General features: G+C 38.3%; 1 protein-coding gene across 10 annotated transcripts in view; it reads left to right on the plus strand.

Moving 5' to 3' along the window:
• The window catches only part of LOC130216157 (unconventional myosin-IXb), a 108,862-nt gene that overhangs the window by 29,888 nt on the left and 64,679 nt on the right, over positions 1 to 14,295 (plus strand). For all 10 annotated transcript variants that reach the window (XR_008835770.1, XR_008835771.1, XM_056448043.1 and 7 more), the window contains exon 2: positions 1,964 to 2,860. Coding sequence is in view for 8 of the 10 variants with exons in the window: in XM_056448043.1 (XP_056304018.1) it covers positions 2,024 to 2,860 (837 nt within the window). In the remaining 2 variants the exon portion in view is untranslated. The remainder of the gene's footprint in view (positions 1 to 1,963; positions 2,861 to 14,295) is intronic.

A 14,295-nucleotide genomic window follows, 5' to 3' on the forward strand; every position in this document is an offset into this window, starting at 1 on the left:
TCTAATTGAGTCTGAAGGCACGGTCAAACCCTTTACCCTCCTACCAGATCCCTCCTCCAATCAGGATCTGCTGTGCAATGTGCTTTGTGCATTGCGGCCTCCAGGCTTTGTAATGCCTTACCAATGTCAATAAGACAAGCACCTTCCATCATCAGCTTTAACACTAGACTTAAAGGGCACCTATTTTACCGCTTTTCAAGATTTAAGATGAGACTTTTGTGTCTCCAGAATGTGTCTGTAAAGTTTCAGCTCAAAACACCCATCAGATTATTTATTAGATCTTTCTAAATCTGGGAAATTTGAGCTGTTATGACAGTGAAGCTGTTTTTGTTGCCTGTACCTTTTAATGCAAATGAGCTGATTATCTCTGCCCACCGTTCCCACGTGTGTCAGAGCCGGAGATCTCTGTAGCCTTCACGTAGATAAACAGCACAGTGACAGACAATAATGAAGCAGGTCTTTCTTACTACAGTAAAAACTTCCCCAACTGGTATTTGATATATTTGTTGTGGAGTTAATTCAAACCTTTCTGCAATGATGAGTCACACACAATGTTGTTATAAAGTTTGCGTGCGTGCATACACACGCTTAGCTTTGCACTGTTTTTGCACGGCAAATGTGACTGGATACACGTTAACATCGACTGCTGTATGGACATCAAAATAAACCTGATTTAACATTTACAAATTGGGATTGAAGTGTCTTTTATAATTGTACTGACATGCGGCTGTGGTGATGGATTATATAGCTATTTTACTGTCTTTACTACAAACGTGCACTGTTTTAGAAACATTTTATACTTGTAAAACTCATTCCTGAGGTGCAGATGATCACAGAGAGCTGAACAGATCTTTCAATCCCAGTTGCTTTGCACACGTCCTGTGTTGTGGATATGATAATACGCGTCTGTCAATCCATGTGGTGGGCGGGGAAAACAACACTTCTACGCCATGTTGCGGTGGGCCTCAAAATGGGAGGGATTTGGATCCTATTTTAAAAAATGAGAACTATTGTGTTTCTATCTCTCCAATAAGTGGACACTATACCAACACACAGTTCTGTTCAAACAACTTACAAAAGTTGCCCTTTAAGGCTTATTTGTTCTTAAAGGCATTTGACTTTGGAGGTATGATCATTGTTTTTAGTCTGTTCGTGGTTGTCCGTCTGTGTTGATTTGCTGGGAAGCACTTCGGCCAACAAAATTTGTAAAAACTGGGCTATATAAATGTATATAAATAGTCATTGTCACTTTTCTTCCCATAGACTTACATTCATATGCATGCAAATATACCAGACTGGAAATGCTGAAAAGTCACAAATGTTGATTTGGCCCAAAGTTGGAACTAATTTTTTTTTAACTATAATTTTACCGTCAATAAAATGTACTTATTCTATTGACTTTTTATTTTTAAGTCATTTAAGTCAATCTGTTGCATATTTTCTATAATGTTAGTGTCTCTCTGTTTTATAAACTCAAAGTAAGCTTTGGTTTGTTGATTAAGTACTAGTGTTGTCAAAAGTATCGAGTTTGGTACCATTGATTGGCCATTGTGTTAACGTGCCCAATAGAAATGGCTGTGATTGGCCGTGGAGGTCATCAGTTCACCATTCTTCATTGCTGTTCACCAAGTGCAAACACAGATACGGGGACACTGGAGTATTTCAAAGCCATCAGTAGGTCTGTCTGAGCTGACTTACGAGTGAACCACTGATGGATCTGTGTTTGCACTTGGTGAACAGCGGTGTAGAGTGGTGAAGTGATGACCTTCACGGCCAATCACAGTCATTTCTGTTGAGCCTGTGAACACAATGGCCAATCAGCTATGGTTAAGATGTAAGAAATGGACGTTTTTAAAATTTCAGTACCAATCGGTACTTAGCTCAATACTTTTGAAAACACTGTTAAGTACTCTGCCAGTTGTGAGTAGCAAGGCTAATCATTTGTGTCCTCTCTTTTTCCCAGGTGCTAGATGCTGGTTGCGAAGGCAGAGCGTAATGCAGAAGGGGCTCGTCCGGAGTCAGAATGAGTGTCAACGATGGCGACGGGACGACTAGCCAAGATGGAAAGGTCTACGAGCTTCAGATTTACCCGCGGCTCTCTCTGGAGGCAGCATCATGCTGCACACTCAGAGTCACTAAAGATGCCACCGCAGCGAGTGTCATCCAGGACGCGGCATCAGTGCTTGGACTGGATGTCAGCAAACGGTACGTCCTGGCTGAGGTGAAGGAGTGCGGTGGGGAGGAGTGGGTGCTGGAGTCTACAGACCTCCCAGTGCATCGAGTCCTGCTGTGGCCGAGAAAAGCCCAGGAACAGCATTCCCAGAAAGAGGGATTTTACTTTCTTCTCCAGGAACGCAACCGCGATGGCTCAATCCGCTACGTGCATCTTCCTGCGATCGGGAGTGAGCAGGAGTCCAAGCGAATGGTTGCTCGTGGGTTCCTCCCACCCCAACAGGAGGACTTCGAGGATCTGTGCAACCTTCCGGCGCTCCATGAGGACAGCATCTTGAATAATCTCCGCATTCGCTTTCAGAAGAAGAAGATTTACACTTACGCTGGGAGTATTCTCGTGGCCATTAACCCCTTTAAGTTCTTGCCCATTTACAACCCTAAATATGTCAAGATGTATGAGAACCACCAGTTGGGCAAGCTGGAGCCTCATATTTTCGCCATTGCTGATGTGGCCTACTATGCCATGCTGCGCAAGCACGTCAACCAGTGTATTGTGATCTCAGGGGAGAGTGGATCTGGCAAAACGCAAAGCACTAACTTCCTCATCCACTGCCTGACGGCACTCAGCCAGAAGGGTTATGCCAGCGGCGTGGAGCGAACTATCTTGGGTGCTGGACCTGTGCTAGAGGTAAGATTTAGCTAAATGCTGATTAAATGTATTCTCTTTTTGTACCCCTACCCCTTCCCCTTCCCCCGTCACTGTCCTACAGGGTTTAGCTCCAACTTGCTTCAACACACCTGCCTGGACGTTTCTATTATATCTAATAAGAGCTTGATTGGCTTGTTCAGGTGTGTTTTATTAGGGTTGTAGCTAAACTCTACAGGACACTGGCCTTCCAGGACCGAGTTTGGGCACTCTTGCTCTTGAAGCTAATTCATCCCCAAAAATTTTTATTCTGTCATCATTTACTTAACCTTCACTTGTTCCAAACCTTTGAGTTTCTTTGTTGTGTTCAAGACAAAAGAATATGTTATCAAGAATACTGTAAACCGGTAACCATTGACTTAACCATTGTTTTTCCTGCTATGGAAGTCAGTGGTTACAAGTTTTCTTCTTTGGTGCTCAACACAACAAAATAATCTCCTAAAAGTTTGAAACCACTTCAGGGAATGTAAATGTTCATTTTACAGTGAACTACTCTTTGATGACCCATTCACACGAAGCACAATAAATATATTTGTGTCCACATTGATGAATGATACAAAAAAATAGTTTTTTTAAACTATTTTCATTCATCTTTACTCCCTTGATGTCCTGAATATGCTACCAGTCAACTGTCCAGTGAATCTTTATTAGAAAATGTATTATTCTAATCAAATGAATTTAGCGATCGTAATCAGTCTAGTGCAATAAAAACTAAAATATTATTTTCATAGCACTTAAACTAGCACTGGATTCCTGAGGAACATCCCATGGTTAAACTTGAAAGTCTTTGAAAAGCTTAACCGAGCGATTAGGGCTTAACATTAGGGCTGATCGATTTAATCGAAAAGTAATCGAAATCGACATTCAGAACCTATAATCGATCACATTCTTTCAGGTCAATTTTTTAAATTACTTTCCCTACCACGTGTGGAGTCAAGTGACCCCGCTCTGTTTACACTTCTTCGTTGAGCACAGTGTATGGTGCCTGAAACTGATGCCGATGCTGACCTCTCAAAAATGTTTCTACACGTTGTGACGACCTCTGTGATTGGTCAGCTTGGTAGCATTGACGAGTGTAGGCAGCGCAGGGAGGGCAAAAAAACTAAACGAAAGAAAGAATCGTTCATTAAGAAGTTAAAATGTTCAAATAATCGAGATTTTGATTCAAGGCCAAATCGCCCAGCTCTACTTAACATCAAGCATTGATTGGCTGTCAGTGTTTTATCGTTTATCACCTGAAAAAAAAGGTTTTGTTTTGTTTCTCAACATCTTTATCGTTATATTTGTGCTCTGAACTCTGCTGTTTCTTTTCATCCAGGATCATTTTTGGACCCCAATTATCTTTATAATTGTCATGCTTGGTGTGAATTAATGTGAGTTTTGAGATGGTAAAGGAAGTGTATTGGTGGGTTTTGTGTTTTGCAGATGTCAACCATTAACTTTGGCAACCCCAAAATATGGCAATGGCATGTGCTTTCGTTTTGTGCATGGCTTTGAATGCCTAAATGACTTGCATGCTTTGTGTATTAATGGCTGCAATAATTCTCAACTCAAAATATTAATTTGCAGGTAATTTACTCTTCAGTGAAGGCTATACCAAACGTCTTCTACATTGTAAAACCCAAAAAGTTAGGGTAACTCCATTTGAGGAAACCGATTGCAACAAACCATTTAAGTTTAAAAACTTAAAAAACTAGAGCTGCACCATTCTGGCTAAAATGAGAATCACGTTTTTTTTTTTTTTTTTTTTTTTTTTTTTTTGCTTAAAATAAAGATCAGGATTTTCTCACGATTTTGTACATGTAAAATAAAGCTTAATAAGAGTCTGCAATTATTATTGTTTTTTCTCAAGTATATGGTAAAACAACAATAATAATATTATGTGTAGGTCTACTGGTTTCTATAAATAATTCTATTCTACTTATAATCCTGATGTTGAATTATATTTGAGATATAGGCCTATGCTTGCAATCTGTCATTGACAACATTATTAGACCATTTAATTCACTGGTAAAATCAACATTATATAGGCTAGTTCTACTGACACTGTACATTTATTTTCATGCACAACTGTGTTCGCTATGAAAGAAAAAACAGATCAAATGTTTGTCAAAATCATAACTCTAAAATGTGATATGATCGTTTAAATGATGTGCATGCTTTCGGTTTCATTTTCACTGCTAAGTGCTGTTCATACTTCGCATGCGGCTCTAAAACGATCACTCTGTGCCACCAACTAAATATTATTTACAACTTTATTACCTGTGACTGTGACAGCCTATGTAGGTTCTGTTCACTAAAGTAGACGCGCGCGCCCGTCCTCTCTGTGGAAACAGCTCACGGTCAGCAGCTCACGTCACGTGTGATTTCCCAGCCGCGAATACAGCATTATCTGAAGACAGAAATGACATTTTTAGGTGAACTATACCTTATAAATACAGTATGTGACTCTTTCAACATCATTTGGAGGTGTCCATGTCGCTGAGCAACACATGTGAAACAATGAAAAGACTCGTGCAGCCGCCTTTGCTTCTCTCCTGAACTTGAAAAGATGATTGGCAGAATCGTAGAAATGCTGGATTAAGATCGTCTAGGGGGTCGAATCGAGATCGCGATCTTTTTTCGATTAATTGTGCAGCTCTAACTCAAACCATTTGAGGAAACCGATTGCTACAAACTATTTGAGTTAAAAAAGCTAATCTATTTGAGTGCTGTGAACTTACTCCATTTAAGTAATGAGGCTTATAGATAATTAGTGAACTTGGAGACACTGATTAGCATGTTCAGGTGCGTTTGATTAGAGTTGAAGCTAAACTGTGCAGGACACCGGCCCTCCAGGACCGAGTTTGCCCACCCCTTGTATAAACAGTTTGTTTACAGTTAGACTAGTGCTTAAACAGGAATACAAAACCTTGCTAGACAAAAAACAGCTTTCAATTGGTTTATTTAATAAGAAATGTCAATGAGATTTTCAAGAGTTCACACTTGGATATGCTTGACACTAATTTGGTTTGGCATGCTGTCCTGGAAGAGAACCCTGAGCTCAGAGATAATACATATAAGGGGGTCCGAGATCAGGTAGGTCTCGAGAGCTCCCCCTGGTAAAGGGAGGAAAGGAAGGAGAGTGAAAGGGGGATTCTTCCAAAACAAAGATAAGGTAGCAAGGTGAATTTGGTCTATTTATTGTAAGCTTGAATGATTCTGATTGGATTATTGCTGATTACGGATGAGAGGCCAGCCGCGATCAATCATATCACGTGTTCCTCTCGAAATTAAAACTTCACTTAATCTTACAACGTTTGCCATCTAAAAACATGGCAGTTGGAAGTAGCGCTAATGCTAAGCTAACATCGCTATTCCTTTTCCCAGCATTTGTAGTTGGGAACATTTTCAGCCTTTTATTATATAACAAAATGTTCACGTTCGTTATTGTGAGCTAATTCATTGATACTTCATTTTGCATAAGGGGAAAAACAGAGAATCTTAGTACATTCTTGATGTCTCAAAGCATAGCCATTGCGATTAGAGCTAATTCTAATATAACATTGCTATTTCTTTTTCTAACACTGCTAATTAGGGGCATTTCTTTATAAAATATGCATAGTTGTTGATGTGAGTTAATGAATTAATGCTTGAGGGATGCTTGTTGAAATGCTTATATGTCATGATCTCAAATAGCGACATTTACCATCTATTTTCCATCGTAACGGCTAATAATTAATTGTTCAGGACATTGGGCAACTCAGTGTATAACTAATAACTCTAATAATACCATCCCGAGCGAAAAACACAGGTATAGTGTATTCAGATGATTATAAAGTCACCAACTAACTCAGTAATTGGTTGAAAAATCCTTTATGACCCCCTGATAAACAATCGATCTGTATAATATCTCCATTTGCTAGTGTTGGGTTGGTTGTAATGTGTAGGATGTTAATATTGCATTAGTTTTGTGCATAACTTTTACCGTTGGACTTTTTTGTACAAAATGGCTCCCTGGTTGGAATTGTAGGGTCTGGAAAAGCGCTCTACTTTAGGCGATGCTTTATAACAACCATAATGACAGCTTACCCACAGGTCTTCACTGTAAACCGAAGCTCTTTAGATCAGTTATTTACACTTTGGTTTCTCACAAGCTGTGACTTGCTATACTTTCATAGTTCATGTTGCCGTACCTGCTAACCTACATCTGGAGGATTTCCTCAGGGGTCCGTCTCTCGAGCTGTTTGTTTCTCTTGCTTCAAAATGCTCTGTAAACCTGTTCAAACACATTCTGCTATTTCGCATATTATCCGCACAAACCCTTCCTCAAAAATTGATCACACACTGGTTTAATTTAGGGGTAAACGTTGGACTGTACAAACTTCTGCAACAAGCTGGATCATGCAAGATTTTCACAACTTGTGCGATATGATGATATATGTTGTATGGACTAGGGCTGCAAATAACGATTATTTTAATAATCGATTAATCTGTCAATTATTTTTTCGATTAATCGATGAATTAATTTCCAAACATTTCAAGAAAGCTCATCCCTGAGCTGTTATAATAATAGTAGTAGTAGTAATAATAATAATAATAATAATAATAATAATAATAATAATAAAAACTAAGTAGTTTTGTCCTGTTTTCAATCCAAATATTTAAAAATTTTAAATCAAGATACATACTAGACGCATGAAATAGCATAAGAAATTATGTCTTGATTTCTGAAAAAAAAACACCTCAAAATGAAGTGATTGTTTGCTTAAAACAAGTTAAATTATCTGTGAATTGGGTGAGTAAAATAATCTTAATAATATATAATCTCAAACAGAAGTTTTACCAGTTCACATAAACGTGTTAGTGATCGTGATCTATAACATTAGATGGTCGTCGCCATGTTTACTTGCGGCCGCACGTTTGCTTCATTCATAAAAAGCCGAACACGCAGGATTCAGCACACAAATTCACCAGTTACTCCTCAAATACATGCAAGTAAGTGGCTGGTGAACTTAGAGAAGAGTAGATTCAACTAGGTACTTTCACTATGTGTAATGTGTATCTGCGATGAGGTGGCGCAAATCATGTCAATGAAATGGCGTGAATTGAACGCTTGTGCGTTTGATGTGATTTGCTCGAGTTGGAAAACCCGAACTTCAGCAGACATTCGCGCAGCATTAAACAATCAGAAGCTTACTCTAGTATGAGCATGATTATGACGTAGCGCCTGTTGTTGGCGTCCCAAGGGGAAATCCTCCTGCTCATCAAACTGGGCTCGGCTCAGTCGGAAGCACAGCTGAAAGCCTCCATCATCCGGATATAGTTTTAAGAGGAGTTGATGAACTCGCAGAGCTGGGTGAGAAGTGTCTAGTGGACTCAGACATGGCGCCAAACGAATGTACGCTGTTTTCAACCTTCCTAAATCGCATAAAGCACAGCTACTGTCCCAATGAAATCCATGTTAAGCATTTAGCAACAAAGCTAGAGTCACAAGGCAGAAGCCCTGCCCATGACACGAATCCGCGTCTGTTGTGAAGTGAATTTGACGCACGAATGAAGCTAATTTGATGTGTCTTGTGTGGACACAGCATGAGATGGATGTAAAATTTTAATATATTACATTTTTAACCCAACACTATATTTTTAACCCGAAATTGACCAATATCGTGATACATATTATCAGCGCATGAGATTAATTTTATATTGTGATATGGGATTTTGAGCACATCGCCCAGCCCTACTTGAGTGTTATCATCTAAAGTTTCTTGATATTTTAAGTTCATTTAAAAATGCATTTTTTTAAAGTTATCTGTCAGAAAAATGTCAGACATTTTTATGCAATGTTATTGAAAAAAGTACAATTTTACAATCTAAAGCAAGTTTTTTTTAAGTAACTAAATGTGTTACTAATGTGCCATGTTGCTTTAGTGTAGAATGTAAGCAGAGTTGCTTTAGGACAAAGCGCGTGAGAGATTGAGACCAGCGATCCTTGCATGCATGAAATATTGCACATTATGACAAGTTTTGCTTGCTAACCACACAACTAAAAATGTACTAGACATAATACAGTTTTGCGTTCGGAATTGTAGCATTATAAAGTACTATAACATTTTTCTAACTGGCGAATGACATGATCTAGTGGGTCTTCTTTACGTCATCTTTAATGTGCACGTCCGTAATTTCAGGAGGCCTGGCTTTGGATGGCATTGGAGGCACTGTGTTTTCAAAGCTATTATGCTAACGGTTAGCATATTGGCAGATCACTTACACTGTAAAAAATAAATCCATAAAATTTACGGCAAAAAAACAGCCGCTGTGGCTGTGCCAGTACTTTACCGTTAAAAATACGGTACAAACCGTAAAAGTAATTTCTCATTTTTACAGTAAACTACCATATTTCATTCATTTATAGAGGTAAAATGTCTGTGTTTTAAATTACCAACATCTACACATCTTTTATTACACGGTTAGACATGTTAATACACAGCCATATGGAGGTGGTGATAAGGAAGTTACTTAATTATCCAATACTCATCACAAACAACTTTTCCCACTAGCAGAATAGTGTATCAGTGTATAGAAGGTGCTCAGTGTCATTCACACAGCTACTAAACACCAGTATGGTAACACGCATAAAATTAAAGTCATGAATAAACATTGTTTATCAACATTAGATGTAAAATAAACATTTAATGTACATAACTGATGGGGAAACGGCTAAAAAGATCCATAGTAATGTCAATTAAAAGTGATGTGCCATGCAGGGAATTCTGGGAAAGTCAATTCACGGTTATTCACCGTATATATTGAGGAAAGATACCGTTAACCAGATTACGGATTTTTACTGTAGCATTTTTACAGTTTTTTTTACCGTTGAAATCACGGCCATCTTTTACAGTGTACTGCACCTTTAACCCAAAATGGACCTATATTCTGATACACATCGTTATCTGTGTATGAGATTACTTTTATATTGCAATATATGATTTTGATCACATTGCTCAGGTCTACCCGAGTGTCATCGTCTAAACTTTCTTGATGATTTTTTTAACACCGTTATCTGTCAGACACTTTCTTCGGTGCAAACCAGCCCACTTGACTTCCGAGATTCACATCTCTTCCTTGTACGTTGGAAGTTTCCTGTATACATTAAGTCATGAGAAAACATTTGGTGGTGTTTCTTATCTCAACCTTCTTTACTCTGATAAAGTTCACTCGCGTAGCAGATCCTGGAAGAGATGAAAGATTGCAGGTTTCTTTTGCATGTGTTGGCACTTACCCAACTGTTTGCGGTTTCTGAAAAAAACCAGAAGTAATTTCCCCTCACTCAGCACAGTCATTGTCGCTTGGCAAGACGCGACTTCAGGCTTTATTGCTGATTATTCCTCCATTTTTTTTCGGCTTGCGGTGAGCGGCCGCCTGTGAAACCGGTCAATTGAACGCTGAGACCAGATTTGAGTCTCCGTCCAGACGTTTGCAATGATAGGAGTCAGAGGTTTCTCTTCCTTTTACGGTCTAATGAAGCTCATTTCTCTCATCCATCTTCCAAGGCAATCATTTGGTGCTGATTTGTCTAGAAAGAACATGATACTCTTTTTGTTATTCTCTGCATTGTATTAGCAAGAAATGTTTCCATATGTGGGTAAATGTAGAGTTTTTTCCTCTTTGTCTTGTCCGGGTTTCCACGTGTCACTATTCTGTGTGTGATTGTTGGATGGATAAATCAGCTGGACTTTATTTTTAATCCTAATAAGCCATACGATATCATGTTAGCCTTAACCCTTTATTGGGTGAAGAAACAATATAATAATATGTAATCTATTTACATATGGCTCAGTGGTTAGCACTGTCGCCTAACAGCAAGAAGGTTACTGGTTCGAGTCCCGGCTAGGCCAGTTGGCATTTCTGTGTGGAGTTTGCATGTTCTCCCCGTGTTGGCTTGGGTTTCCTCTGGGTGCTCCTGGTTTCCCCAACAGTCCAAACACATGCGCTATAGGTGAATAGAATGAACTAAATTGGCCGTAGTGTATGAGTGTGTGTGAATGTGACAGTGTATGGGTGTTTCCCAGTACTGGGTTGCAGCTGGAAGGGCATCCGCTGCAAAACATATGATGGAATAGTTGGTGGTTCATTCCACTGAGCTGACCCCTGATAAATAAGGGACTAAGCTGAAGGAAAATGAATGAATGAATAAAAACAAGCAAAATATTCTGCCATTTTTGGTAAATAAGAGAATATAGTTTTTGGTTTGACAAGCAAAGGGGTTTGACTTTCCCTGTTGGCAGATTATTTAGCATGTTTTAAGTTAAAAACTTAATTTTGACTTATTATTTTTGAAAATACAGGGTGTCTGTAGGGCCTTAAAGTCTTAAAATGTCTTAAATTTCAAAAACTACACTTTAGACTTTAAAAAGTCTCATGATATGTTCACACTAGACGCGGATGAAGCACCAAGCATGAGTGATTAACCTGTTAAGTCAAGGCAAAGACACAAATAGACATCCTGTGGCACGATTTGTGCAAATGAAGCGATGCTAATTGAGCAATTAGCATGTTTGATGGGCTTAACATGTGAATCGTGCAAACTGCATGAATTGCTCGGGTTGTAAAATCTGAACTTCAGTGGACATTCATGCAGAGTTAACCAATCAGGAGCTTTCTCTTGTACGGGAGTGATTATGACATTGGACCTGTTGTTGGTGTTCCAAGGGAAAATTCTCCTGCCGACACCAGACAACAGCTCATCATACGAGGCTTGGCTCAGTCTGAAGCACCGCAGAAATCCTCCATAATCCAGATCTGAAGGAGTTAATGAACTCGCAGAGCTGGGTGCACCTCTGAAATCACGATCTCAGACATGGCGCCGAATGAATCTACACTGTTTTTCAACCTTCCTAAAGCACATAAACACAGCTACTCTCTCAATTAAATCTATGTTAGCCATTTAGCAATGAAGCTAGAATCACCAGGTGGACAGAATCCCCGCCCATGACGTGATGCCGCATCTATAGTGGAATAAAACTTTTAACAAAAACCAAAATGGTTAAGTGTTTTTCTTACAAAAAACATTTGTTTAAAAGTTCTCAGTGTATTTTTATCTTTATAACTATAATAATTAAACAGAAAAGAAACTTTATGTTAGAAAAATGCGTGTATATTAACACATTATTTTAAATATGTGGATAAGATGTAACTAAATTAGATTAAAAAAAAAAATAAAATCTTTTCCATTTTCCAACCAGGCCATTAGAAATAAAATCTTACAATTTAGGGACATATGTAAGGCTGAAGTTACATTCTTACTGGTCTTAAAGGGTCTTATAAAGTCTTAAATTTGACTTGATGAAAACCACAGAAACCCTGAAATAAGACAATAATTGTTGCTTGTCTAGAAAATGCTTCTTGATGTAAGAAATTGTAGATATTTTGGACTATAAAGAAGACATAAAACTAAGTAAAAATCTAAAGTAAGAAAATCTAACGTCTTCTAATAAGAGCATATTGGAAATTAGACTAGCATGAATACAAAAGCCTCACTAAACAAACTGTTTTAATTGATTTTGATAGAAATCGCAATAAAGTTATCATAAGTAGTCCTAGAACATTTGTTGTCATCTAAAAACATGGCAGTTGGAAGTAGCGCTAATGCTAAGCTAACGATATTTCTTTTCCCAGCATTCGTAGTTGGGAACATTTTCAGCCTTTTATTTTAAAATAAAATGTACAGGATTGTTTTTGTAAGCGAATTAATTGATTCTTCATTCTGCCTAAGGGGAAAAACTGCATCCAAGTACATTTTCTCAATGTCTCCAAGCATGGCTATATTGTTTAGCGCTAATGCTTTCGTAACATTGCTATTTCTTTTTCTAGCACTGCTAATTAAGGAAATTTCTTTAGTAAAATGTGCTCAGTTGTTATTGTGAGTTAAAGAATGAATACCTAATTCTGTTTGTTGTGATGCTATCGTTTTGTGTTCTCAATTAGCAACTTTAATCAGCTAGCTCCATATCGCAAAAGCTAATAATTGATTGTGTTCAGCACTTTGGGCCACACTATATAGTAAATGTGCTGTATAAATAAACTACTACTCTAATAAAACCATTGATGTGAGCGCAAAACACAGACATGTGTATTCAGATGGTTATAAAGTCACCGACTACTTCAGCAAAGGGTGAAAAATCCTTTACGACCCTCTGAGAAACAATTAGCGTCCCAATAGGGCTTTAGTTAGCAACTGGGAAATAATTAACTACTTCTGATTGTGACCTACTGAAGCAAGAACAAACAGTTTTGTCTTGATTTTTGCATGATAAATGCTAATCCACACACTGTGAGTCAATGTAAACTGTAATTTCGCAGTCCTTTATTTAAAGCTGCGTATTATTGTCCTAATTTCAACTTGATGTAAACAGAAATGTTTGGCTCGCTGTGTTGACTGACACGTCAGACCGGTTTTAGTAACCTCCCTCCAACTGTATGTCTTTGTTTGAATGCATACTTCACCTTCACGGCATGACAAGAACACCTCTAAATACTAGAGAAAAAGACCTACACTACCAAAATATGCTAGTTTCTAGTCCAAATATCAAAAATTCTTAATTAGAAGTTTTTTTTCTAGACAAGCAACCAATATTCTTGTTTTCAGAAATAATAAGTAAAAAATAAGGAGTTCATTCTAAAAACAAGCAAAATAATCAAGTTTTTCCTCTTGAACTAAGGTTATTTTGCTGTTTTAAGGAAACTCGCTTAATTTTGACACCATTATTTAGAATTCTTTGATATTTGGACTAGAAACAAGACAAAAACTCTAAGTAAGAGCGCATTTTTACAATGTACGGTGTGTAAACCACTTATTTGATCTATTCTTGTGGTAAATTCTTCTCGAAATGCCCTACAGGGGAACAGTTTGCAATCCATCAAGCCAAAGAAAATGTGGTTTTCTTCAACATCTAAAGTGGCTTTTAGTGCAATACGTCATCGAGTATCAAATATCAGAGTGTTTTTATGCCACAGATCCATTGCGTTGCTTGTCTTCAGCTTTGCAAGGCACGACGTCTCCGCAAAACACCTCTGCTTTCTGTTTTTGAGGCATTGCTATGCAACGTTGAGGCTTCTGATCAAACGCTTGTGTATTTATATGAGTCATCTGAAGTAATACTTTTGCAGCCTGCAGACAGGAACTTCCCTCAGGCTGATCACTTTAACAGGAAGCAGTTTTTTTTTTGCAACAGGAAGTGGTAGATATAGAAGCTTCAATCCCCATTGGTCGGTCCAAACATGGGGTGTTGAGAGTCAAAGTATTGTTCAGGAAGGAATGCTCTATTTTGTGGCCTTTGTTTATCTCTGGGCTTTGTGTTAGTTGTGCGGTGGACTTTGGCTCGTGAGACGGTAGCTATTTTTGTGGTGGGACGACTGTAATAGGCATGTGGACGTCG

The sequence above is a fragment of the Danio aesculapii genome, chromosome 22 (genome assembly GCF_903798145.1).
Source record: "Danio aesculapii chromosome 22, fDanAes4.1, whole genome shotgun sequence".
NCBI classification, from domain to species: Eukaryota; Metazoa; Chordata; class Actinopteri; order Cypriniformes; family Danionidae; genus Danio; species Danio aesculapii.